Below are 27395 nucleotides of genomic sequence, written 5' to 3'. Positions count from 1 at the left end.
CTCTTTGCAGTGAAACGTTTATTAGAATGACATTTCTAGAGAGCTACCCTTGTCAGAACAGGCCATGGAATTTACCCACTTTCAGTTTAGCAGATGTAGACAGTATTGTTACTAGTCGTGGAAAAAAAATTCTATAAAGCTTCTTAAAGAGAAAGTTTTGGTATTAAGTGAGCACCTACCCTTATCGGCCTTTTCTAGGGGTTCCTGCCAAGGTTTCTTTCCCAGGTGGAGACTGACCTCTTACACAAAGAATGCATGAGTTACTTTAGTGTCAATTTTTGCTTTGTTCCCTGATAGTTTTCCCCAGAAACTCAGCAAAAGCAGTATCTATTGAACCCTAAACATTCACCAAGTGGTTCTATTTTTGCCAACCCTTTAGTAGACGGGAATCTTCTAGAAATTTTGACTGACCCATTAAATAGGCATTTTAGAGCTGCCTCTATAGGCTAACAGCCCAGTTCTTGAAGATGCCTACTATTCTTCACCTCTGGGATAGAGATGCTCTAATGAAACTTTGAAGCTCAGGTGAGCCTCAGAGTTGGTATATTCAAGAATACACAGCAGGATGCCAATTCCCTTGAAGGACATTTGTGTTGTAGAGATTCCATGATTTTTTTTCTTTTGTAAAAACAAACATTCTCTATTAAACTCATTGGTTAACTGCATCTATGAAGAGTTCAGATAAAGAGCCAGAAAGAGGGCAAGGACAGTGCTCAGCACATGGTCACATCTTGAACTGCACCACTCAGGAAACAATCTTGAGTCCAGGTATGGACTCTTCCAGGACCTTCAGTTCATCATCTGTTTCAGAACTCCAGTAGATGTCGTACAGACTGGAAAGGAAAAAAAAAGTAACCATCTCAGCAAGAACACTATCAAATTAAGAAGTGCTGGGGAGCAAAGATACAGTGACCTCTGGGAAAACATGGAAAAAAGGGAGCCAATACTTTACTGTCCTGTCAGTCCTGGTTCAAGACTGAACTTAAGGCCATGTCTTCACCAAGCAGAAGATCAACAGCTGCTGCAATCAGTCTTCTGGAGTTTGATTTAGCAGATCTAGTTAAGACCTGCTAAATCAAACTCAGATGGTGCCCCTACCCAGCATCCAATACTCCTACTCCTGTCACCTCCCGTTGTGTGGATGGCAGGGAAACTCAAAACAAGGTAGCTGGAGTTGCATATCTTGATTTGACCTTCCCCTTTAGCGTAGGCCTGGCTTAAGGCAGAGCTATTAAGCCGAGGTAGACTTTGGCTGTACTAAATAGATAGCAAGGCTATTTAAGGAGAGAGTCATTGTTTCTGCCTAGTGTAGTGTAGTTACACAATCAACTGAAGGATCTGCCATTAGTAACTGCCAGACTGAATTAGACCCATGGTCCATCCATTCCAATACCCCCTCTCTGACAAGAGCCAGAATCAAAGCAGGCTGGTGGAAGAATCTGCCCCCGCATGTAGATCTTGTCCTTCTCTCACACAGTTAAAGATGGGCGTTAGGCTGAAGCAGAATGTTTGGCAAGGCAAGGCATTAAAAAACTACAGAAACTCTGGATATTCTTGTCGTCCATGTAAACATCCAGTTCCCTTGAGTCCTGACAAGGGTTTAGCCTCAGTGACTACTTGTGGCAGGGATGTCCAGTCTATTTGTGCAACGTGACAAGTATTCCCATTTATCCATTTTGTAGTTTACCACTTTTCAGTTTAATATCGGCCACTGTCAGACAGGATACGGAACTGGACAGACTGTGGATCTCATCCCGTGTGGCAGTTTCTCTGTTCCTCAGCAAGCAGGGCATGGTCTGGACTAGGGATGTAAAATCCCTGTCAATCAATTAAACATTAGCTTGACCAAACGTTTAACCGGTTGACCGATTAGTCGGGATCCGAGATGGGGACTGCTCAGGACGCCAAGTGGCCCATGCCCGTGGGGTGCTCATGCCCACTGCAGACAGAGGCTGCTGTGCACAAGAGCAGCCTCAGTCCATGGCAGACAGGGAGCTGCTCCAGCCCCCAGACTACCAGTTAACTGGAAGCAGTAAGTATATATCACCCATTTAGAGTGAGGCTCCCCAGTTAACCTTTCACATCCCCCATCTGGGCAAAGAGCAGGCTATGGGATTAAAACCACTTCACAGCATGGAGGAGGTAGGAACAGGAAGCGTCCCACTGGCAAGCCATTTATGTTCTATTTCAAGCCAGGCAATCACGCAGGACCAGCTGTCTCAGCCACAGCTCCGTGAAAGGCCTCTCCACACAACAGGCACAAGTGATCTGATGTCAGACGATTTAAAGAAAAGACAGCAAAGAGATTCTTTGGCCCCAAACGTAACAGGCTCACTTCACCACCAAGAAAAGAAGCGTTGGCACACGCACACCCCTGCTCCCTTCTACTACCGCAGCGGGGTCCATCTGCTTGTCCTTTCCACCCATAACCGCGTGGGGGGTTGGTGCAGCTGAGGGAGGCAGGACCCCCAACCCCACCTACAGCCCAGCCCTTCTGCTGAGGACCCGCCCCCTGCAGGGAGGAGGCGGGGCAGTGCACCAAGCATGCCTGCCCCCTCAGAGGGGAGAAGGAGAAGAGGCAGCATGCTGGGTGCGCCCCAGCCTCCCTGGAGCACCAGCAGAGGGGGAAGAAAGGCGAGGGAGTGCATGGAGCACCGGGAGAGGAGGAGGAGACTGCGCAGTTCCAGCCTCCCTGGTCCCGAGCACGGGGAAGGTGGGTGCTGGGGACAGCAACACTCCCCTCTTACCAGGTGACGCTTACTGGTCATGTTAACCAGTGGGGACTGAAGCAGCCCCCCATTTGCAGCAGGCCTGGCCTGGGCAGCCCAACTAGGCTGGAGTGGTTCCCCCTACCCATCCCCATATAAACAGGGACAGGAGGACACTGTGCCATGAGTATGGACATGCAGCCTTAAAGGGGCAGGCAGCTCCTGAAAGAGATATTAGAAATTCACCTCCCGCAGGAAGTCATGGATTCCCTTAGGCACTAGCTTCCTGAGAGAAGGCTTTGCTTGCTGCCCTGTCTCCTCTGGGAGTTAAAAGCAAGAACAGGGGCTTCCCAGACACCAGCTCATTGTGGAAAGATTACAAAGCGAGCACCACTTACACTAGTTGCTGTAGCTTGCAGCCGGGCTGCCTCAGGGCTTCACACAGCTTCTTCACGCCTTCATCCTCCAGCGCATTGTTGCTCAGGTCTAGCTCTGTGAGGCATTGTTTGGAAGAGATGATGGTAGCCAGATGCCCACAACAAGCAGCTGAGAGATCGCAGTTACCCAGCCTGCAGGGAAAGGGAGAAGCCAAAGTCTGAGGCGCAAGGACTTACAAGAGAGTCACTTTGATCTCTTTGGAGGAGACACCCCAACCGGGACTGCCACAGGCAACACCACCACCAGTCTCGCGTCTTTCTGCCATTTCAGAGGCTGGTAGATAGAACAACCTGTGTACTTTATATGAAGCCCGTGTTCCCCTAAAGGCTCTGGTGCTCAGAGCCCAAATTCTCTGTAGGCCACACAGCAACCTATTAAGTGCCATGCAGGCAGTCAAGGAATCCGCCCAGCCCTGCTCTAGCTGGGGGAGCCCTTCTCTGCACCCTTCCCCCAGCCACAGCCTTGCCAGAGTGCCTATTGTCCCCAGCCCAGGTGCTACTGAGGGGATAAAGAGTCCTCTTTCCCTGCAATAGCCCCAGGGCAGCCTGTACCCCATCTCTGCCCCAGCCCTGAGCTCCTTCCATCCTCCGAACCCCTCAGCCCCAACCCTCCATATAAATGTTGTTATATCCACCAATATTATATCCACCAATGCGTGTGTGTGTATAATATAATGTGTGTGCACAATGTATATAACTTGGTGCATATGTACAAACTCCTCCATATTGGTGTGCATAAAATTCATTCTGCACGGATGGGAAAAGTTAGAGGGAACATACAAGAACTGGGGCAGCGTTAGACATTTGTGATTAACTTCAGTCCTCTGCTACATGGAAACACCAGCTGCTCAGAATCTGGCCCTTCCCAGCTAGTAGATGGAAATAAGACCAGCCTATATTATGGTAGGTGAGTTTTGGTGTTGCACAAGTGGCGATCTCAACTGTACACGATCAGTGTTCCCACCAAATTCCACTCTTGTGTGTGCACCAGTGTGATCAGTCAATAGTGTGCTAGGGAACCAGGCTTGCGTGTCTCTGTTGCCTAGTCACAGTTTAGTCTGGTCTCTATGGACAAGGGCACTGTGCCATGAGTACGGACATGCAGCCTTAAAGGAGCTATTCAATTTGCTAACCAGTTGGATGAATCTGTTGTAGGGTTTGTGCAGCCAGACTGAGCCATTAGGCTATTCTCTCTCTTGATTACACTACTACACTGCCAAGCTAAACAAAGACTAGACTAAACATCTGTGGGGTATTACTGGGTTATTTACACAGCTAAAGAACAGAGGCAAATTGAAATAGCACCCGAAAGAAGCCAAGGCACTCTGATAGGGATGTAAGCGATTAGTTGAGTAATCAACTACCCAATAAGCATAGGTTTATTGGGTAGCCGAGTGACTACTCACTTTCCCTCCCCTTCAGCTGCCTCTGCATCAGAGACAGTACAGGTGGGGGAGCAGAAGCCAGTGCTGGGGGAGATGGCTGAAAGCCAGATCTCCCCAGCACCATCTACACAATGCGGGGGCGAGGGGGCGGAAGCAGAGCCGCAGTGGTCCTGAAGCAGTCCCAGCTTACGCCAGCCCCTGGAGCTAATCCCACTACAGCTCTGCACTTTAAATGTAGAGCCACAACAGCGGTAGCAAGCCCCCCACCCTATCGACCAATCAAATAGTCGATGGAAATTCCATCGACTACTCGATTTATTAATTAACCGCTACTTAACATCTCTGCACTTGGAAGGACCAGTCCTTCTGTAAATCCAGGACTAGCACAATAAGTCTGAGCTATAACCCCGCGTTTCTCAAACTGTGGGTCCCGACCCCCCAGGGAGTTGCGAGGTCACGGTATCACAAAGTTTGAGAACCCCTGCTATAACCCTTAATACGTTTAATGGCCAAGCCCCTGGGTTTCTATCGGCTGGGAGATTCAGATGTCACTGAATCAATACCAGAGCTTAGTCTTCTTATCTACCTCTGTGAGAAGGCAAACAGTCTCTTGGCACTCAGTCGTTCCCATTCAGAAGCCGACCAGCTTCAGCTCTCAGCCAAGGGATCTCGTGAGACAGAAGCTTTCTAGTCGAACCTACGGGTTCTAGAATCCATGAAAGCCATGGCTAGAGCGGCCATGAGAGGCACCCATGATTCCAAGGCTCCGGCCCATTTGGCTTCACTTTGTACATCTAGAGCAGCCAGGGGGTGGGGAGAAGGAGGAGTGAGAGGAGGAGGTGAGGGTGACAGCATTGTGTATTATTTAGCAAGATTTCCTCAAACCTGAGGAAAGTGTATCACTGGCTACTGACAGTCCAATGGGGACCAGTCTATATGCAAACCGACCTGTTGCTTGTTCTAGCTAAGGATGTAAAAGACTAGTCGACTATCCAATAAGTATTTGCTTATCGGATAGTATTTTGACTAGTCGATACCCCCACCCCCCCTTTGCTGCCTCTGTTAGAGGCAGCAAAGGGGGGGGCAAGGGGTACTTCAAAGTGCAGCACTGCCACTTTGAAACACCCACACGGCTTTTCAAAGGGGCAGCCGTGGAGCCTGACCCCAGGCTCCCCATGTCATTTCCCCAGAACCTGGGATCAGCTGGCAGAGGCAGCAGTTTCAAAGGGAAAGCAGCCACACAGCTGATCAGGTGGGTAGGGGCTTCCCCTTTGAAACTGCTGCCTCTGCCAGTTTTAAAGGGGGCAGTGGAGCCTGGGGTCAGCTGAGGATTCAAAGGGTAGCCGCTGTGGGGCCCTGCGTCAGCTGGGGAGCCCCCAGCTGATCCCAGGTTCCAGGGAAGTGCTACATGGAACCCAGGGTCAGCTGGGGACTCCCCAGCTTATCCTGGACTCCTAGCAACATGCAGTGTAGCATGGAGCCCGGGGTCAGTGGGGGACTGAGTTCAGCCAAGGCCTGGGGACTCTTGTGCATTTCAAAGCAGGCACCCAGGAGCAACCTGGAGTCAGCGGGCTATATGCGGAGTTGTACATTTCAAAGGAGGAATGTGGAAGAGCTTATTGACTAGTCAACAGAAACTCCAGCGGCTAGTCAACAAGTCAATTAACCACATTTTAACATCCTTCATTCTAGCAGAGCTGGAACAGTGTTGGATTTGCACATGTTTACAGCAAAGAAAGCAACACATACTTGTTACCCAGGTCAGGGTTCGTACTCTAGCATTAGGACGCAGGAACTACCAGACACAGGTCAGGCCAGTGATCTATCTAGCCCAGCTATCTGATAGTGGTTAGTACCTGCTGCTTCACAGGAAGGTGCAACAAACCCTGCAATCAGCAGATTTGGGTTAATCTGTCCCTAGGAAGATTCCTCCAGGTCTTTTAGTTCGCGTGGCTTATACCCCAAAGACACCACTGAGTTAACATCTGCTAGTTCTTACAAAAGAGCCCCCATTTTAAGAAAAAGGAAGAATCTGTGGGAAGTAAAGACTTCAAGGAGACCATCTTCCACAGTAATCCTAGTGGCACCAACTCAGTGTGCCACCAAGACATCACCAATGTTCCCTCTAATGGTTTTCCATCCATGTGTAGAATACATTTTGTGTGCACACCGAAGTATGTGCACCACCTTCAGAAACACATGCTGCCAGCTGTGGTGTCATCTGAATCTTTTCTGGGTGGCCACTCAAATGCTCCGCTTACAGGCAACACTGGACATCACCCAGCTGCTGTCCTGGCTACACAGAACAGGAAGTTAATGCAACACTCACTGAAGTGTAGCTGAAATCAGGAAATAATGAACTCCAACAGCATTCAATTTTCAGCCATGACTGATATAACTAAGCATCAGTTTTCAGCTGGAACTATTTGATATTTTGTAACTGTTCCTCTTTAGCCTCTGCACCTTATCCTCACCCACTCCCATTTTTTTTTTAGGCAACCAATAACTAAGTAAAAGAGAAAGAAGTTACTTACCATAGCGACCGTAAGTTACAGTTGGGGCTCATCAGTCCTTCATGGATAATTTCAACCCCTGCATCTCCTACCTTGTTGCCACCCATATGCAGTTCTCTCAAGGTCTGGTTTGTGCCAAGAGCAGAGCTAAGGCTCTTACAGCAGGCAGTTGTAAAACCACATTCCCTTATCCTGCAATGCAGAGAAGAAACCAGAACTTTAGGAGCTGAAAGACGTATAGGCTGGATGGTCCGATGGGCCTTCCTCTCCCATCTTTAACCTCTATGGCTGCTAACCTCTCTCACCAGTGCCTCACATCCTTTTCCCTCATGTTGGCGATTCGAACTATTTAGATAGGGTGGGAATCACACTAGAAGTCTGAACCATCTGTCCTTTCCCATCAGGGATTAGACATGCTATTTTAATAACCTCCCCAAGGTCTGGGGCTGAATTGTCCTGTTCCATCACAGGAAGATTATGTCCCCACCTCAAAGAACCCAAGAGGCACACAAGACCAGTGATGAGACAATCTCAACAGGATCACATGGGGGATATCTACACTGCACACTTCAGCTATTCTATTTCGAAATAGCGCGTCTACACTACAGGGGAGCCTCAAAATTAGTTTGAGGCAGGCTCCCCTAATGTGGGCGTACGACCTTGATTTAGAGCCCCAGGAGGCACTGGAGAGTAATTAGTTTGAATGGCCCTGGGGAAGAGCTATTTCAAAATAGCAGCAGTGGAGCATCCAACATTACAGCTATTTTGAAATAGCTATATCGGAATACGTGTTATTCCTCATGGAATGAGGTTTACAGATTTCAAAATAAGCCATCCGTTCTTTCAAATTTATTTCGAAATAACAGAATTGCTGTGCAGACGCTCACATGGTTATTTCGAAATAACATCAGTGGGCTCAAACTTGATGATGCTCATTTGCTTAGATCTTGAAAAATCTCCAGTTACTTGAAAGGTTTTTGGAAGCACAAATCCCACTGATTTTCAATAAGCTGCAGGCCCATAGGCAGGAATTTCTGTCGGGGGGGGGGGGGGGCAGGGGAAAGCCGTGGGAGAGGCTGGTGGCTGCCCCACCCCCATGCCCCAGCCCCACCCTCACTCCTGAGGAAGGAAAGGGGGAATCATCCCCAGCCTTCTCTCCATCAGCCAGAGCCAGAGGAGGAAGGCTGGGGCAATGCACCATCCCTGCCTTCCCCAGGCTGACTGGAATTGGCCCCAGGGCAGACCATGAAGGACTGTGGGGAGGTGCATTTGCAGCCTTCACACACCCCTGCATATGGGCCTGGCTAGGTGCTCCAGAATCTCTTTGGGATGCTGCTAAACAAAAGAACTATTCCCCTCCTTAGAGGATGTGAATCAGTAAGGATGTTTGTGTGGGCACGGCTTACTGCAGAGAGGTCTTTGTTAAATTAAAAAAAATAAATAAGTGAGGACAATGGAAGTTGTAAAGAAACCAGGCAGCAGCTTACCACAGTGCCTGGAGTTTGGCTTTTGGATCCTTCAGTCCTTGACACAGTTGCTCCATTCCTGCGTCTCCCAGGTCGTTACCAATCAGGCTCACCTCCGTTAGGGATTCTTTTGTTCTGAGGACTTGGGCGAGATCCTTGCAGCTAGCAGGTGTGAGACCACACTCCCATAACCTGAGGAACACAACCAGAATGCTGGCTTCAAGATTTGCTTAGGATTCACCCCAGATGAGTGTATAAAATCCTGTTTTTACTTCCAATGGCAGACATGCACAATGTCTTTTGAACTCTAAGAGGCTTGTTCTATGGACACACATTTACTTTACCAGTCCCTTTTGTATAAACAGCCTTCTCCTGCTTCCCTGCATCACAGATGGAAAAAAAACCCCTTTCTAAAAAAGATATAGGAGTTGGGTTTGTAGTGCTGTTCCGCTCAGTTCTCTGTACAACAGAACATGGCTGTAATGAATTTTAGTCCTCCCTTCTTCATAGAACTGGGTCACTTACTGACATTGTCCTTTCCAATCTAGTTGGCTGTGCTCTTCACCCAACCCTAGCTGAGAGAAGGGATCTGAGGAGCAGCCTATTTCATAAGGGATTTGCCGGGCACTTAGTTTCTCAGACAGCAAGATCATGCCAATAGCTACTCTATATTGGAAAGAGTTTGTCTGTTTGTTCAACTCCTCCTCCTAAATGGCAAGAGTTAGGACCATGACATTTGGTACACAGCTTCCTGTGATCATAGCGTAAAGCAAAGGGTTTGGTTGTGCCAGGAAAGCAGGATGGGACTGCATCTCATAAAACCAAACAGAAGACACAATCACCAAGCAGGTGAAAAGACTGGCTGGGGATGCCCCATCTCCCATGACCAGGACTGCCCTAGCTCCGAGCCTCCCACCCCCCACGCACCCTTTAGGGAAGTGGGCAGGTTTACGCTTCCTTTCTCCCCGATTCGAATAGAACATTGCTGGCTCTTCCCCTTCATCAGAGAGAGAGTGAGGGGAAGTGCAGTTTCCTGCATTCCTCACTCTGGCTACAGGGTGCAGAGGGCAGACAAACCTGGGCCTACCCCAGCTGGGGGATGTGCACCATGCCCTGGCTGTGCCCGCAGGAGCTGCAGTGCTCATGGAGAGATGCTTCTCACCAGGCCCCCAAGCTGCTGCACTAAGAGGGCTGGGATAGTCCTCTCTCCCTGGGGCAGCCTGCATACTGAACCCCTCATCTCCAGCCCCAGAGCAATGATTTAAACGAAGCATGGACATTTTCCAAAAGCCACAAATTGATCAAGTTAGGGACCCGAGCAACACTGGGTAAATCTTCCAGTAAGAAACACAGATGACTTCGAGGCCATCACCTTGTGCAGATTTTAGGCAGTCACTGATTTGCCTTACCATAGCTTCTCTATTTGACAGGTGGGATTCAGCAGTCCCTGGCACAGCAGCGCTAGCCCTGCATCTCCAATCTTGTTCTCTCCCACAGACAGGTCTGTCAGGCATGGCTTCGACGCAAGAACAGCGCTGAGATCCCCACAGCTAGCAGTGGTGATATGACAGTTCTCCACACTGGGGGCGGGGGAAAGGAGGGAGAAGAATCAGATCAATGTTCAACAGTTGCTTCTCCGTAAGTCAGTGTATTAAAGCATGACGACATCTACCATCCTGAACGCAAGTCAGGAAGAGACTGCTGGCTGGATCCTCAGCCAACAAACTGGTGAGCGAGCTGCAGGGAGCTATGCCAGCTGAGGATCAGCCTAGTATTCCCAGGACAGCTTTTATCACCCTTTGTTTAGGCCACTGTGGTGCTCATGCAACCCAAATACCATGTATGCAGTGCTTTGTGACTGTACTGACCGGAACGGCGTACCTATTTTCCCAGCTCTCAGAAAGAGAATGGGATTTCCCCCGCATGTACCGGCACCTGTTTTCCTGGGGCAGCTCAGCTCCTGACGGAAGCCTGCTTGGGACATGTGGCTTTTTTTTTCTTCCAGCTTTTAAAGGGACCATGACCGAATTCCACCCCCACCCCACCCCGCATGGGTTTTTTTTTTGTGGGGGGAGGGAGAGGGACTCAACAAGTTTTCCATTTTTTTTTGCTTAGCAAGTCTGCCCTAGAGTACCGGCACCTTTTTTCTTACAAAAAAAATCACTGCGTGTCTGTAACCAAAAGGTTATTTTCTGGACCTCCCTTTTTGCTGAGGGTCCCTCTCTAGGGAAATCCTGGGAACAGACAGAACCAGGGGAATCCCTGAGACTGTATCCCCACTAGAACCATACTGGGCTGACAGGCTCAGGGCTGCTGCAGCCATCCACATGGATGGCCTGGCTTCCATCTGATGCTTTGGGAAGATTTTGCAGCCTATACTGCTCTTAGAGCAAGAGTGCTCTGCAGGGTGAGATTGGGGCAGGAGATTCTCTGATCTTGCACCAAACCCCCTACATAGACTTTATCCCAGAAGAGGGACGCCGTGCATTTTGAAGAGATGTGCACTTAGTAATTCTGACTACGTGGGAGACTCGTTAGATTGGGGGGGAGAGGGGAAGGAGGAAGATAGATAATCACTTCCATTCCCAAATACGAACCATCTGACATTTTCTTTGCAAGTCTGATCCACAGTGACCCCACTGCCATTACCCTGCAGGGAGGAGTAAAAGCCAGCTCTCTGAATCAAGTGCCAAGCCAAATTTGAGCCAGGAGAGTTTTTGCAGATGTACTGGGACAAGCCACAGAATGTCTTAAGCATTCCTGGCAACAAGAAGGCTGTGAGTATTGAAGAGCAGAGCTAGAATGGGAGAGAAACAGCTGTTACTCACTGCAGTGACTGTAGCTTGCAGTTGGGATCCATCAACCCCTGACACAGCAGTTTTATTGCCGGATCTCCCAGTCTGTTATTACTTAGGTTGAGCATCTTCAGGGAGGACTTTGTGCGCAGAGCAGTGCAGAGCAGCTCACAGATGTCAGGCTTGAGTTCACAATATTCTAACCTGAAAAAAGAAAACAGAGCAAAATGGAGAGTCATCCTTATACCACTCAGCTCAGATGTATCAGCAGCACGGAGGTCATATCCACAGGCCAGACAGGAAGACAGTAAAATTCTCTGCAGTATGCAGCCCGTTAAATATACAGATACTCCATGAAAAATCATGAGCAAAGTCCCCAAACCTCAGTTACTTAATAGCACTGCCATGCTATTGCCAGGAGCTTCGGTCGGATTGAGCTGAGAATGGCACCAGATGGGATATCCGCTCAGTTTCAGTGTAAGACTTTCATAAGGTTACCTGCAGGTTTGCTGACAACCAGTGTTTAACTCTTGAATTATAAGAGAGCATATAACCACCACCACCACCGCTTGTTTCTCCAATGGGAAATCTTTAGTGCAATCCAGTCAGAAACCAAACAGTCTGAGACTAGAAACAAGAGCAATAAACTGATCACTTCTGCTGGTGGCAGTGGAAGAAGTTTGTGTGTCCTTTTTCTTGGCTGGGGTTTGCTCATAGAGCTTCTGGGTCATTCTACATTTACAGGGCACTTGCTGCTTCCCTCCTCAAAAGGACAAACTAACCATCAACGTTTATTCCCTCTCCCTCTCCCCTCTCTCCTCCCCCCCCCCCCCCAGCTCCCAGTTCACTGACCTACTTCTTGCAGCTGGATAGAGTGGCTTTTCCTGTTCTCATATGATAGGGAAGGTGAAGAGGGTAGAGATTAGGTGCGCATGCCCTTTACCCCCTACTTAAGGTTCTTGTCCACTGCAAACAACCCTCTGATGTTACTGAATAAATAGTAGCAAGTTCTTCATGCCCAGTTAACTTCTGGCTTCTGCTAAATAAGAGTCAGAGTCCAAGGTAGTTTGGATGTGGAGAACTCTCTGTTGGTAACTGGATTAAGACCACCTATTTGCCTGATTAGTCAGACTATGCGCCATGAAACATTTCCAGAATGATCCACTCAATCCAACATTGAGAAGCATACAGCAAGGGGCTGGGGAATAGAGAGGTCAATGAAGATTTGGAGCACTGCTGAAACCAGGGATGTAAACAGTGATCAAAACAGGTAACTGGTTAAATGATTAGTTACCTTGTTTAACCAGTTAACCGTTGGTGGGCCAGCATAGGGCAGCCAGGGTGGGGATGGGGTCTCACTGGGGCTGTGGGCAGGCATGGAGGGTGCTGCTCCAGGTGAGCCTGCCCCCACTAGGGCCACAGCAGCCTGCCAGTTGGCCCTGCCTGCCCTGGCCAGGTTTCCACCAGCCAGCCTGACATGGACTGGTGTGGCTGTCAGTCCAGTTAACCAGTTACTCAGTAAGCATTCAGGTAAACCTAATGCTCACTGGGTAACTGGTTAACATTTTACATCCCTACCTGAAACCACTGAACAACCTACAAATAAGAACAGCTTTTGGTCACTACCAATCCGGGCTATGCTAAGGCAGTCAACCCAGAGACCTGTCCACATGATAACAAAGCCTTGGGACTATCCAATTCCCATTAACATAGATTATCACGTACCCCCACCTCCTGCAGAAATTCACTTTTTTGCAGCTTGAGGTAAATTTGCAGCTGGTCAGAAGATGATACTACTCTGCACACATACCCCGATCTATCCACCCCAGTGTTGTCTGGCATCTGTAATGTCCAACACGATGGGAAAAACAAGGCCAATAATTACTTACTGTAGCTTCTGTAGCTGACAGTTGGGATCCAACAGTCCCTCGCACAGCACTTTTACACCTGAAGTTTTTAGTTTGTTATCACCCAGATGCAGCTCGATCAGAGACGGCTTTGTGCTCAGAACAGAACGGAGATGCTTGCAGCAGGCATCTGTTAGATTGCAGTTCTGCAGCCTGATGGAGAAAAAGAAACCAAAGTAAGAGGAAGAGTGTTCCCTGGAATTCATCATGTTCCCCTCAGAGTTTGGTGCATCATCCTGTGATGCTAAATGGAATTTGGGGGACACTTTAGGCTATTATGAAAATCAGTATCCCAGAATGGCAATGAGTTATGCCAGATATACCATGTTATATATCTGCAAAATTGTTAAAAAGCTGCCAGTGACAATAATCTCATTTATATGCTTGTATCACCTTAGTATTTTGGGTTATGGATAGGTCTGTCTGTATTACAAAACCTGTTGGCCTATGCTTTGGGTGACATCCACAGACAGCATAGTAATGCACTGCCTAGTCTACTGGATGGCCCATCAGCTATTCCATTGATCCATTGAGAGAAGGCCAGGGAGAGGCGTTCTGAGTCAGCAGGGCAGAAAGGAGCATGCCTACAGACAGAGCCCTCAACTTCCAGGCCACATGCTGGCCAGGTTGGGTTTGAGACAAAGCTGCTGCATCTTCTCCCTCTTGCCCTCGTTCCTGCTTCTTACCCTTGGAGTAACCTTTCTACAAAAGGTCTTTTTAAAAAGGACTGAATGACCCATCCAAGGTGCAGAGGTGTTCTAATCTAGAGGGATTTTCAAGCCAGCAAACTCACCAGTACTGCTAGGAATCTGATGGACTTTCAAGTTTTTGTATGCATGAGACTGTTTGACCATTTAGCATCTCTTCTTGTTCTCTGTTTATGACAAACCTTTAGTTTTAGACACTAAAGAACTGGCGGCCAGTTGGGAATTTTGGGTAGGAGCCAAACCTATAGTGACCTGGTAATGTACCTGGCTCTTTGGGGTCAGAAGGACATTTTGTGCATGTGAGCAAAACTTTAAAAAACTGCTCACTGTACTGGACCTAGTGTTGACTGGGAGCCAGAGAATCAGCATGCAATAAAGGGAGCTGTAGGATTTCTTTTTTGCTTCATGATAACCAGTGCGGAGAATCAGAAGTACAGTTTGTGATGGGTTGGAAAATTTAACTTCAGTGTTACTCCCAAAGCTGGTGGGTATCTGCTCTCCATTTTGCAGCCTGCCCTGATCTTGGCATCTTCAGTGAGGGCTGCCTCAGTCCTCCTTTCCCACCCCAAAGGTCAAACATCCAATACTTGGTTTCATAATATACGTCTACTGCCCTACAATGGATTATGCTTCAATGCATTTGCAAAGCACTTGGAAGACTATCACATTATTATATGCTCAGCTAAATATTAACAGTAAAGCTATGCCCAATAATATCAGTCTCAGTTAAAAATTATAATCAGTTAGTTTTACAGCTGCAGTAAGAAGGACTTTTTTTTTTTTTAAATAATTATGGAGAAGAGAATTTTTCCCATTAAATAATGACAAAATTCCAATATATCTGTGCAGCAGTGTTATTCTACACAGAACAAGCATTAGCTAACGTAAGGCTCTTTCTTGATAGAAAACAAGGGAATCTTACTTTTCATTGACTCCCACACCCCTCCATCCCTGCCCTGTCTCTTCGGGTGTGTCTAAACTACATGGCTCCGTTGATGGAGCCATGTAGATTAGGCTGATCAGCAGAGGGAAATGAAGCCGTGATTTAAATAATCGTGGCTTCATTTACATTTAAATGGCTGCTGCGCTGAGCCGACACAGCTGATCAGCTGTTTGTTGGCTCAGCGCGCAAGTCTGGACGCTCCTGCGCCAACCTGAAAGCCCTTTATCAACCTCCCCGTTATGCCTCCTAGGATGAGGTTTACCAGGGAGGTCGATAAAGGGCTTTCATGTCGGTAGGGGAGCGTCCAGACTGCCCCGATCTGCTGACAAACAGCTGATCGGCAGAGCGGGGCAGCCATTTAAATTTAAATGAAGCCGCGATTATTTAAATCGCGGCTTCATTTCCCTTTGCTGAACAAACAAATCTACATGGCTCCATCGACGAAGCCATGTAGTCTAGACGTACCCTTCCTGTCCCTGCTCCTTTCCCTGTTACAGTGCTATAAAGCACCAGAATGAACTGTGGCTCCCAACACCAATAACTACTCCCCTCACGGAGGTGGTTTACAAAGTGTGGTGGGAAAGCTCTCTTCCAGTGCTCCAGCCATAGTAACACTTTCAGTTTAAAGAAAAGTTTCGCTGCCGGGGCAGTTAAGTATAGACAAAACCTAAGATGACCCAACAACCTTTACAACGTCTTAATGGAGTTCTGCCTGGAAGTTTGCTTTTCAGAAAAATTAGCTATTTCTGATTTGATCTTTAACATGTTGCCCTAGATAAAATGGATATTTAACATGCACTAAACTGACAAGGCAACCTGGTTTAGGAGAGAAGTATATGAATGTGAGATTGAGAAACTTGAGGTTTATAAGAAACTACAGTAGACTTCCGATAAACCGGAACCTATGGGACCTAGGTGGTGCCGGATTATCAGATATGCCAGACTATCAGGAGGTACTATATGGGGGTGTGTGTGTGTACACACAGTATACATTATATACTGTATATAAAGTGTTCTTAACCCTTTTTATTGTATATACAATATACTGTAATGTTTTAGTTTTTTAAAGCCTTTTTACCCCTTTTTGCTCAGTTCAGCTGCTGCCGCTGTTACCTTGTGACTCATTTTTTGCTGAAGCTCACTCACTAGGCTCTTGCTATTTTGATGCCAGACTATCAGGAGTGCCGGACTATTGGATGCCGGACTATTGGAGTTTTACTGTATTTGAAATTTGTCTTAACTAGTGTTACATTCTTTAGAGGAAAGTATTAGACCCATTTATTTCAAGGCCCATCTTAAAAACAGTGCATTTGATTCAGTTAATATTTTACCCTCCTGAATTAAATAGCTTCTCTCACTAGCGGATACATGTTTGACACCTGGAGGGATCGAAGTGAGGGGGGCAAAGTCAGCCTTCTTTTTCCTCCCACTCTGGGGAGGCTTGCAGGAGTCTAGACCTTATCTTGGTCTTTGAAGTGTCAAAATTCATTGAAGTACTACACTCTTGGTGGCAAACAAGCGTGCAGAACAGATTAAATATATTTGGTTTTTAGCTCTGTAGTTCTTGGAAGAGTTCTCTTTGAAGACTGGAGTGGATGGGATTTGGGAGATGTTGAAAGCACTATAGACAAGTGATTCTTGTGCTTTAAGCTGTTCTGGCCAAACCATCAATCCCACTGGCTATGGGGGTGGGAGGAGTCAGGCAGCCATCCCTTGTTCAGTTAGGGATGAGATTCCCCCCGTCATAACTCAGGAAGTGTTTGAAGTTACTTGGATTTCAATTCACTTTTCCTACCAATACACAGAGAAGCAATTTTATAATAAATTCAGGGTTTCCTGATGGGCTTGCAGAGCACAGTGAACATAGAAGGAGCTCCTCAGCTAGAATCAATGGGCTTAGCTCCACTAAGTCAGTGGAGACGCATTATTCACTTCAACTGATGATCTGGCCCCAAGAGGTCAAGTTACTCAAAATGCACTGATGAAGACAGTTAAGAGTTCTGAGTGCAACACAACCACCTGCGGAGACTTACCATAGCTTCTGTAAATTGCAGCTTGGAGCCATCAACCCTTTACACAGCAGTTCCACTCCTGAATCGCCCAGTTCATTGTTATTCAGTGTTAGCTCAGTCAGGGACTTGTTCGAACTGAGGACAGAGCCAATGTCCTTACAGTTATTAGCAGAGAGACTGCAATCATCCAGCCTGCAGGGAAGAGAGATGGCATTATTAGTCCTAACCATTCATTCCGCTCACCTCAGGCACTACAACATTCCCCAGCAGAGATGTATTCATGAAGCAACACAATGGGTTGTTAGATCCTAAGTCAGTTCCTGGAGTGTAAATCCACATGCAGCTTGCCGTGCAGATAAAAACCACCCCAGTTACAGAGGCCTGGCAGAACACAGGATTCTCATGCACAACTGGGCCCTACTCCTAGACAAGTGGCAGAGAGATTTTTCCAGGGACAGATTGAGTGGAACTCCTCCACCTGTACTGCTCAGATGGAGGAACACGCCCCAAATCCCCTCTCTAGCCAACACTGCTTTAACCCTAGGCTGTGGTTAAGCTTAGTTTCTTCTGCAACAAGTTAGTTCATCAGGCCGGGGGAGCTGGAAGGTCCACCTGAAGCCAAAGCTCCAGAGGGCAATGGATAAGCTTTCACACGGTCTCCTGACACCACATAAACTGGCCCTTTGCCCGGCTTTCCAGTCAGCTAGAGACTCCCAGAGACGTGCTGTGGCATGCATAGATCACAGAGCCTCGCCCACATGCTTGGAGCCTTCCTGCCAATTTTCAGCTGCTGTCACCTTCTCAGCAAAGTCTCTGCTCAGAATTCAGTTCTAATCACTGGCGCACAGCCCAGGTTCCCTACGGGCATTCCGTACCCAGAGGATACCCCCCGGTGTCAGAATTAGTCCCACGTAGGATAGTCGCGTGCAATCCTGTCTACCAGCCCCAAATCAAGTCCCCATTAGCTTAATGATCATTTTGCCCACCCAGAGAAGCAAGAGGTCAGCTAAGTGGTGCAGATTCCCAGCAAGAGGAGATGGACCCAACTCTTTTCTAGCACTCCCCAACTCCCAGCCGAACACTTCCAGGCCGATATCTAAGTTATATTCTTACAGGCTGCCAGAACACGTAGGAGTGAAAGGGATAGAGAGTTTCCACGTGTTAAAATGCTGGCCAATGTATAGCCTTTGGGAAGACTGGTCAAGAAATTCCACGAGGAAGGAGTTTGACCAGCACTCCCATGAAACGGCACGTTAGCCTAAAGTCCACCATCTGGATGGAGAGAAGACAGACACCATCCCCCTGGCAAAGAAACATCCCGGCAAGGGAGACAGGAACTCCGGAGCAGTGGCAACATATGTTAATAGTGACATCACTAATTTGGTGAGTTTAATCCAAGTAGGGTTGCCAGGTACTTTCGCAAAAAATCCCAAACATGGCGGGGGAAAAAAACTGGTTGAGAAAAGAAAAAGTTGCTGCGCCTTTATTCCTGTTCCCTCTGCCCTCACCCGACATGGCAGGGGAAAAATGTCCCCGCCGGCCTTCCATGCGAGGAAAACATTTTACATGTCCAGTATTTTCTGGTTTGTTTGTTTTTTTAAACTGGACAGAAGATGCAAATACCGGATTGTCCGGGCGAAAACCGGACACCTGGCAACCCTAAATCCAGACTGAATTTGAACCCCGACAATTCATGCCAAAGAGCAGGTTTCTTTAGATAAGCTCATGAGAACATGCTTTCTACGCTGGATGAGCAGAATCTTTCCCTCACGCACAAGGAGGTAGTACCTCACCGCAACACTACTGCAGTTAATACTGCAGGCCCATACGCAGGAATTTCTGGGTGTGTGCGCGCTTTTTTCTAATGTGGACTGCAAGGGTGTGAATGCACCCCCCATGTTTCCCCAAGTAAGCAGAGAAATTAGCCCCAGCCTTTCCTCAGTTGGTCAGAGCAAGGGGAAGGGAGGTTCCGGCAGCGCACTGCTCCTGAGAGCATGCTTATTGGGAGATCATGGGGGGTGATGGGGTTTCACACCCTTTGCACGCACACACACACACACCCTGTATTATCCCTGAAATGCAGTAAAACATTCCCCCTCCCCCCAATTCCCTCTCCTGCCCTTTTAGCAAATTATTCAACTTCGTTGTTCTATGGTTTCTTCTAGAAAAAGCTGGTACTACCTGACAGTTTTGCATGTGTTCATGGACAAAACCAGCTCGGTCCATCTGGACGCACTCAGCTCTTCGCACTGGATGTCAAGGTCCATTTTAAACGCTGAGGCAGTACCTGAAGATTTAACAAGAGGCCAGTGAGTAATTTCTGATGCCAAACAACAAACCCAGCATTCCCTCACCACCCCCAACCAGTCAGGCTCGGGCAGCTGGACATATAACCCTCTTAGTTACAAGAGCTAATTACGTAATTTGCCCTCTTTACACACAGTCTATGTTGAAAGGTGACAGACACTAAGTCCACATTTGTGATCATGTTGAGATACATCAGACTGCGGCCAGACTAACCCCGCAGCGGTCCCGATCCTGTGGCTGGGTGGTAGGTGCATCCTACAGAGTGACTGCAACAGCCATGACCCCTGTCAGTTTTTCAGAAGCTGTTTAGCCCAGCGAGCAGAGAGGGAGGCTCTTCTTGGCTACAAGACAGCGTGTCCTTTCCAAAGGCAATGGGTACCATTCTCGTTATTATTGCACAGGTGTCTGAACCGCACAGAACATGCGTGCACTTCAGGGAATGCATGGGAAGCCAGGTGTGAGCATAGGAGTGAATGATTTCTCATCTACAGTATGTTTCAGAGAGTCTGTTCAAGAACTTCTCCTACATAATAAGAGCTAGGACCACCAAATTCACTATACAGCTTCCTCTTTTCACAACTTAAAGCAAGGTATGGGCTTGGTTTGTATCAGGAAAATGGGATAGTCCCTGGAATGGGATTGCTTCTCAAACCCATACAGAAATGAGAGAGTCACCAGTTAGGTGAAAGGGCCTGGATAGGGGCACATCTTCCCCCCCCTCCCCTCCAGTGTTCCCTCTAAGATTTTCCATCCATGAGCGGAGTGAGTTTTGTCTTGTGTGCTAGTTTGGATGTGTGCCACCATGGCAGCCATTACTCTCTGTCTCTTCCCCCTCCCCACTGTGAAGCTGCATTAGCTCCTGCCCCATCTTCTGCCCTGTTACACAGCTAGCACCCCTGTCGCCTCCTCCAGCCCCACTGCTCTCCCTGCCAGCCTCACAGCCCCAACTCCCAACTGCTTCCCAAATGTGCTTAAGCACCGGCAGCAGCTGCCTCTCAACCTGGCTTCGACCTCGGCGGCAGCCATCATGGCCCTGCCCCCACCCACTACACAGCCCCGGATGTGGAAGCAGCCACGCCACTCACCTTCTAGGTCCAGGAAGGTGAGTGCTGCTGCACGACTCTGCAAAGGAGGTGGGCGAGCTCAGAATGTTGTGTGTACGGCCGCACAGGCACACACCTTGGAGGGAACACTACCCCCTCCCCTGGGCCTCCCACCTAACAGGTGCCCTTTAGGGAGGGCAGGAGTGGGGAGTGCAAGGGACAGACAAGTCTGGACTTGTCTCAGCTTGGGGGCATGCACCCCTCCCTCAGCTGTGCCCACTGAGGCTGCGGCAGCCAAGGAGAGGCACTTCTCACCTGGCTCCAAGCTGCTGTGGTAGTCCCCTCAACCACAGCCCCCACCCCTGTGCAATGATTTAAATGCAGCATGCACATTGTTGTATTTTCCAAAAAACAAAATGTGATTGAGTTAAGAACCTAAGCAACGCTGGGTAAATCTTCTAGTAAGAGTTTACATGAGGAGGAGGAGTCCTGGGAATTGACCGGTTCCATGAGAATAGAAGTTTCTCAGTCAAAAACCAGATCACGGGAAAACAAAGTTCATGGGTCTAGAAGGATCCAATACCATTCTGCAATGAACTAGACTCCCACCAGTTCACCTGCTGCCTCTGATACAAAGAGCATGGGGCAGCAGCCAGCTCCCTGGGAGCAGGATCAGCAGGAGGGCGCTGGCTGCTACCTCGTGCTGCGGGTACATGTAACGGCTGAAATTTTCAGCCGTTACATGGTTGCCCAATTACCCACTTTTTAACATTCCTACTTCAAACCCCTTCCCCATAGGCTTATCAAGTAGGTACCACACAGACCAGAGCAGTGCCTGAGTTGTTCACATGAACCAGGATTTGGCAACACTTTTTGTAGCATTGGAAAGGGTAATACACACCATTAAGTGGCTGGAGTGGAATGAGCAGAAAAAGCAATTCTGAGTGACAAGAATCAGAAAAGCAGGGTGGTTTTTGTTCCACAATCACATTACATTACAACTATAAGTTACCAAGTATATGCAGTCAAGCCTGTATTATAGATGACAGTTTCACTGTCTTTATACATGTTAGCAGCTAAATACACATTACCGTATATTCCGGCGTACAAGACGACCTCTGATGTTAAAAAACATCCCCCAAAAATCGGGGGTCGTCTTGTACGCCGGGTATACATCCCAGGCGTGCCTGGGATGCCCCGCCACCGGAGCCCCTCCGCGGCTTTGGAAGCCTCGGGGGAAGCCGGCGGCGGGGCATCCCAGGTGCGCCTGGGATGCCCAGCCGCCGGCTTCCCCCGAGGCTTCCAAAGCTGCGGAGGGGCTCCGGTGGCGGGGCAGCCCAGGCGCGCCTGGGATGCCCGGCCGCCGGCTTCCCCCGAGGCTTTCAAAGCTGCTGCGGCTTTGCTCCCGGTGCCTCTGGTCTGCTGGGGACCATCTCCAGCAGACCAGGGACACCGGGAGCAAAGGAGGCGGAGGGGCGCTGGGGTATAAGATGAAACCCTATCTTTTAATTAAAAAGATAGGGGGTCGTCTTATACGCCCAGTCGCCCTATACGCCGGAAAATACGGTACTTTTACAATAGGCAAAAAGATACTAAAACAAATAACTATGCCTTAGCCCGTAAGTCTGACAGTTTAACAGCCTGATCCTACACATACTTGATCCTACATTATCCTGGGAAGTTTCACTGGAGTATCTTGTTATTCTACACACCTTGTACAAGTGCCTACACAATTATGACTTCAGCGCAAAGTGGGTGACAATGCTCTCATTTCAGTTGGCTAGTGTATGTGACTGTATAAGATTCAGTGATGAATCAGACCCAGAGAAAACTAATCTACACTAGCAAAGATGGGTATTTTTTTTAGAGGTAAGAAATATTATTTGAAACACCACTTCAGCTGAGTCCACATCACTTTTCAAAGACCAGCTTTACACTTTTCCAGGGTGTCAATCTCTGGTTATTCATCTTCCGGGGTTCAATTTAGCGAGTCTTGCAAGGACCTGCTAAAAATCAACCCCGGTATTCCACAGGTTCATGAGGAGTAAGGGAAAATTGACGGAAGAATTTCTCCCACCAACCTCTTGCAGTGGGGATGCTATTCTGCAGAAATTCATCTTAAGGTACAAGCCACTCCAGCTACGCCATTCACGTAGCTGGAGTTGTGCATCTTAAGTTGACTTTCCCACACGGTGTAGACCTGGCCAAATAGTATTAGTTAGCTGTGCTCTACAGGAAGGGGAGCATACTTGTTTTTTCCTCTTCTATCCTGTCTCTTAACTTAGCTAGAGGGGATGATTTAGAGGCCCAAGTCTCATACTTGAAATACCTACACTCCCAGTTCAGCAGAAGTGACTCAGCCACTCTGTGGTTCACAGAGCTGGATTAACTGAACTCTATTCAGACTAGGCATGTAAAAATGTGTTTAAAAGCAACCATGCAACTGCTAAAAATCTCAGCAGTTACACACACTGCATGCTCTGTCGTATAACGCTTAAATAAGCGTTATACTGCAGAGCCCACAACAAAGCCTCTCCAGGAGCAGCAGCCCCTGCCAGCTCCATTCCTGGGGAGCCACGGTCTGAGAGGTGGGGGAAGAGCAGGAGGGCCTGTTATGGACTGGGGCTGCTCCAGCCCCTACAGGTTAACCTTTTACATCCCTAATGCAGACTCTCTCTCAAAGTGAGGGTCTGTCTGCCACCTATATTGGTTTGAGTACTGAGCCATTATGTTCCTAAAGTACATTCCCAGTTAAAACCAGATTCACACTTCATACGTCTAACTTCACATAAAAGAATGACACATGCACAAAAACCGGATATGCATTGAAAAGCGCTTGGGTTTTTCATGACAGAGTGGCTGTCCTAGTGTTCCTTGCAGAAACTCCAGGGAGTGTGGTGGAAACATTTAAGCAAGAGTGGTGGAAACATTTAAGCAATCTCCTACGTGTAGGACTACAAGGCATTAGTCATGCTAAGTCACCAACTGTCTTCTGCACCCCAGCTCACCAATTCCCTTTCTAGGCTTTGTTCTATCTTAATTCATTTCCCCTCCATCTGGCTCTGTGCCTCTTGGTAAGTGCCACCTCCCTGTTCCTTCCTATAGGATACTAATCCCCTGCCTTCCTTCAGCATGAGGGGTCCACTCTTGGGATTTCTGCACCCTTGTGAATGTTCTTACACTAGCTCCTACCAGCTCTTCCTGCGCTTGGATCCTAATGATGGGGCACTGCCTGACGGACCGAAACAGACGAATTCTCCAGCTTCCCGGGTCTCCAAGTAGAGGAGTGGATTATCCCCCAATTTGGGAGCTTGCAGGGGGACCCTCCCATACAGCCGTGGTCTCAAAAAGTTTAAGAAACTCTGAACACCAACCATTTTTTTTTATGCGGAACACCTATGAAAATTCTCAAAAAAAAAGATTGTCATCAGACAAAAAAAGACAAAAACAAAGAAGAGGTCGCGGCACACCTGAAAGTTGTTCACAGAACACCAGTGTTCCACGGAACATATTTTAAGAAACACTGCCATAGAGCACTTAGTGGAGCTATTGTAGGGTGACATAGGCTAGACTAACCAGGACTTTAACTACCCTTCTGGCTTATCCCATTTTTTACTGTCTTGTTACTCCTTTCCCTGGCTCCTCCCCCACACCACAACTTGTTTCAGCGTTTTCCCTTTGCTCTCCACCCTGTACTCCTTTGCCCTAAATACCTATGTCAGGAGTTGGCTCCTCTTCACTCAGAGTGGGGAGTCTATTTTTTACTCTCTGCAAATCAGTCCAGCTGCGTACCACAGGAAGCAGAGGGGTGGGAGGAAAGATTGGTGGCACCGCAGCAGGGTTCCCTGTCAACTGTGCGCTTGGGTAGCCCCACAGGAGGGACTCAAATGCTGCCCAGCTGATTAGCAGAGTACCCACACCTGGGCTTTTTGTTTCTACTGGTGGTGCCCATAAAACCCTTTCCATCCATGTGTGGAATGAAGAAGAGGGAACGCTGCACAGCACTAAGCCTTCACAAGCAGGGATCTCTGCTCTCTCGAGCTGCATGATTCGTTGGCTTCCCACCTGTTAGCCAGGCCCCATGCCTCCTCCATACAAGCATGTATACAGGCAGCAATAGCTCAGAACAGCAAGCCAGACCCACTCCTCTCCCTATCCTCACTCGCCCGGAGCAACTCTGGATCAGCAGCTTCTCCCCTCCCCTCCCTACTGCATATCCCAGCACCCTTCTGATATTAGCCTGCATGCCCAGGCAACTCAGCCTCCCCAGCGATGCCTCGACACGAGCAGGATCAGCAGGGAGAAGATCTGCACCTCCAGGGTAGACACACCCTTTGCCATTGTCCTGTCCACCCACCTGAGACCTTCTCCTCTTTGCATAAGAGCTCCTCCTTCTCTAATGCTTTGGCCTCTTTCTTAGAGCTACCTACTGTTGAAACGGCCATTCACATTTCCCCATGGCTACCATTCCTGCCAAGTCAATGTAATTATTCCACTTGTTCCTGTCCTTCAGTCTCCACCCTGCAGGCACCCACCCCCATCTTTGACCATGTTGCATTGCCTAACAGGGCTTTCAAGGGCAAGTGGAAGGAGTTATCCCAATTAGAGTGTGTAGGAGCAAGTTCTTAGTGGTTTTAAATAGGTGCAGCTGGATGTCACATTATAAAGCCAACCTGCCCTGCATTTAACACCTCATTTACATAAACTAATTATGGGATACTTCCAGCCCACTCAATTAGCCTCATTAGCAATGAGGCCACAATTGACAGGTATTTCTCCCTCTCCCCTTCTTTTTCTGTTATAAATTCTGGGTTCCTGTTATTTCCACTCAGCACATCTGAAGAAGTGGGTTGTGCCTAGGAAAGCTCATACCATGTACATTTTTTTTAGTCTTTAAAGTGCTACCAGACTATTAGTTGTTTAAGTTTATCCTGTACAGACTAACTCAGCTACCCCCTGAAGCTTTTGTACATATATTTGTTAGTCTCTAAGCTACCACAGGACAACTTCTTTTTAAATAGGTGAAGTACTTGTGACAAACTGTTTTACCCATTTACATAGCAGGACAGTTGGCTTTGTTTATAATCATTAATGTTTACAAGAAAAAAAGAAACCCAACCTACACAGTATCCCACTAAACCCAAAGCAAACAAAACTAACCACATGATCTTGTAGTAACCTTTGTCTGTTTCCCCCAAAATCCACACCCTTTTGTGATCACTTGCCATGTGATAGAACTTCTGATTAAATTCTGGGTTAGGTCAGGGACATTAGAACAATTAATTGACAAAGTACTGTGCAAGTCACAGGATTTTGTATAAAAACTACCTTCTGTATAAAAAAATAAGTCACAGATTGCTTCATCTAGGGTTATGCCACTTAGTTATAGTTAAAGAGACTCCAAACACTGTAAAATGCTACACTAAGCAGTTTTGATAGGATGATGCCTATGAAAGAGTGCCTGGCTAAGCTGATAATGTACAATGAAAATGCCCAATACGAACTTTCTGAAAAGTACTGCAGGACCCACAGAATGAGAACAAAAAGCTCATTTACAAAGAGTGTAAAACAATTCGCAGCCACTGCTTCAATACTGCCAATAAGTCAATATATCGGGATTTTATTGCATACCCAACTTAAAGGCTAAGAGGCCAGTCTAAACAGATCAACTACAAATTAAAAAAAAGGCTCAGGGAGTATTTGGGTAAAAAGGATGGAGGAAAAACAGAAAAGACTTATTCTTTATACTTCCATCTAATGCTAACCATCAGCAGCTCATTTTGCAGCCATGTCAGGGTATTACAATGAACTGGAATAGTCACAGGAGTATATAGGATCTACATATGGAGCACAGACCACTACAGTAGGGAGCCAATTATTGCTGTTGTGATGTGCAAGTCCCTGGTGGAAAGCAAGCCAGTTTCTCAACACTAAGGTGCCTAAGGCACTGACAGTCTTGTTATCTGCTTGTATCCAGCTCCTCTACAGATCTTTCTCCAGATCAAATGCTAGCAGTAAGTGTGGAATCAAACAATGATTTTTCAAGCCCTGAATCAAACTCACCTAAGAATGAGCTCAGGAAGGAAAAAAAACAAACAAACAAACAAAACCTACACAGAAGAGACTAGAGAGAAGTCAGTGCTCCCAGGAGGTAAAGCAGTTCAGGGATTTGAGGCACAGCAAACAAAAGTCATCACATGACACACTTCTACTGGGCATCCCGCACCATCTGGGAGTCACCATGTTTTAGGCCTGATGATGGGTAAACCCAGCCCAACAGCAAACTGAGTCAAAGATGGGATGCGCTAAAAATACAGTGGAATAACTAGAGACGGCGCTTAATTTGTAACGAAATTACAAAGGCTCAAGCTACATCGATAGATCAACTTTCCTAACACACACAGCAAGCCCAGAAGTGGTGGGACCATGAACCGCCAAGCCTAGGAGGTGGCCAAAGCTCAGCCCCGGAAAAAATGAAGCCCGGACTTGGATAGCAGCCTTTCAAACAGGGCACACCCATGAGCGGCTGGCACTCGAGTGGCTGTAACTTTCCTTCCTAAAGCTGGACAAGAAACGAAACGTGCCCAGCCCTTTTGCGCAGCTCAGGCCCGGAATCCCAGGGCCAGCTGGGCTGTTTCCCCCAACACTCCCCGGCGTGTGCCAGACGCAGGCTCAGTTACCGGAGGCCGAGCCCCGCGCAATGACCAGCGGGCAGACCGCAGGACGCGCAGAGAGAGCAGAGAAAAGCGCCTGTTCCTACCAGCTCCTGGGCCTGAAGAGAGCGGAAATCCTGCTCTGCAGCTGGGACACGCCTGCCCCGGCTGCCAGTCCCCTCCTCCCGCCGGCGAGCGCGGCCAGTCACTGGCAGGGCGCAGTCAAGTGCTCCGCGGAGCCGCTCCCCGGCAGGGCGCAGCGAGTCCTGGCGGCAGCGCTGTAGCGGAGCCTGCCGCGGCGCGCCCCTGACTCCTATTAGCCAGCGGGCCCGTTCCAAGGCGGCGCGCACTGGGCTGGCTGACGCACGGGGATTTGCACCATGACACACTCTTAAAGGCACAGGCGCTTCAGGGGGTAGCCCAGTTAGTCTGTTACCAAAAAAAAAAAAAAAAAAAAAAAAAGGCAGCTCTGGTAGCACTTTATAGACTAACGAAACATGCAGATGGGATCCTGAGCTC

The 27395-nt window shown here is 48.1% G+C and overlaps 1 protein-coding gene across 2 annotated transcripts; it reads right to left on the bottom strand.

Moving 5' to 3' along the window:
* On the bottom strand, window positions 1–27153 carry RNH1 (ribonuclease/angiogenin inhibitor 1). Of its 2 annotated transcripts, none has more exons than XM_006124858.5 (10): window positions 26984–27153; window positions 19055–19160; window positions 16895–17065; window positions 13194–13364; window positions 11338–11508; window positions 9919–10089; window positions 8531–8701; window positions 7065–7235; window positions 3107–3277; window positions 1–833 (listed from the first exon to the last, which is right to left on the bottom strand). In XM_006124858.5, exons 2-10 carry the CDS (start codon window positions 19138–19140, stop codon window positions 746–748), a joined length of 1371 nt encoding a protein of 456 aa, XP_006124920.2. In that variant the 5' UTR covers window positions 19141–19160; window positions 26984–27153; the 3' UTR covers window positions 1–745. The 2 variants fall into 2 exon arrangements, with proteins under 2 accessions (XP_006124920.2, XP_006124921.2); XM_006124859.5 differs by having other exon boundaries at window positions 26904–27025.
* Between the last annotated feature and the right edge of the window lie 242 nt (window positions 27154–27395).

This window comes from Pelodiscus sinensis, chromosome 5 (genome assembly GCF_052426305.1).
Source record: "Pelodiscus sinensis isolate ZL-2025 chromosome 5, ASM5242630v1, whole genome shotgun sequence".
Lineage (NCBI taxonomy): Eukaryota > Metazoa > Chordata > Testudines > Trionychidae > Pelodiscus > Pelodiscus sinensis.
This window is presented reverse-complemented; position numbering and strand designations above follow the sequence as displayed.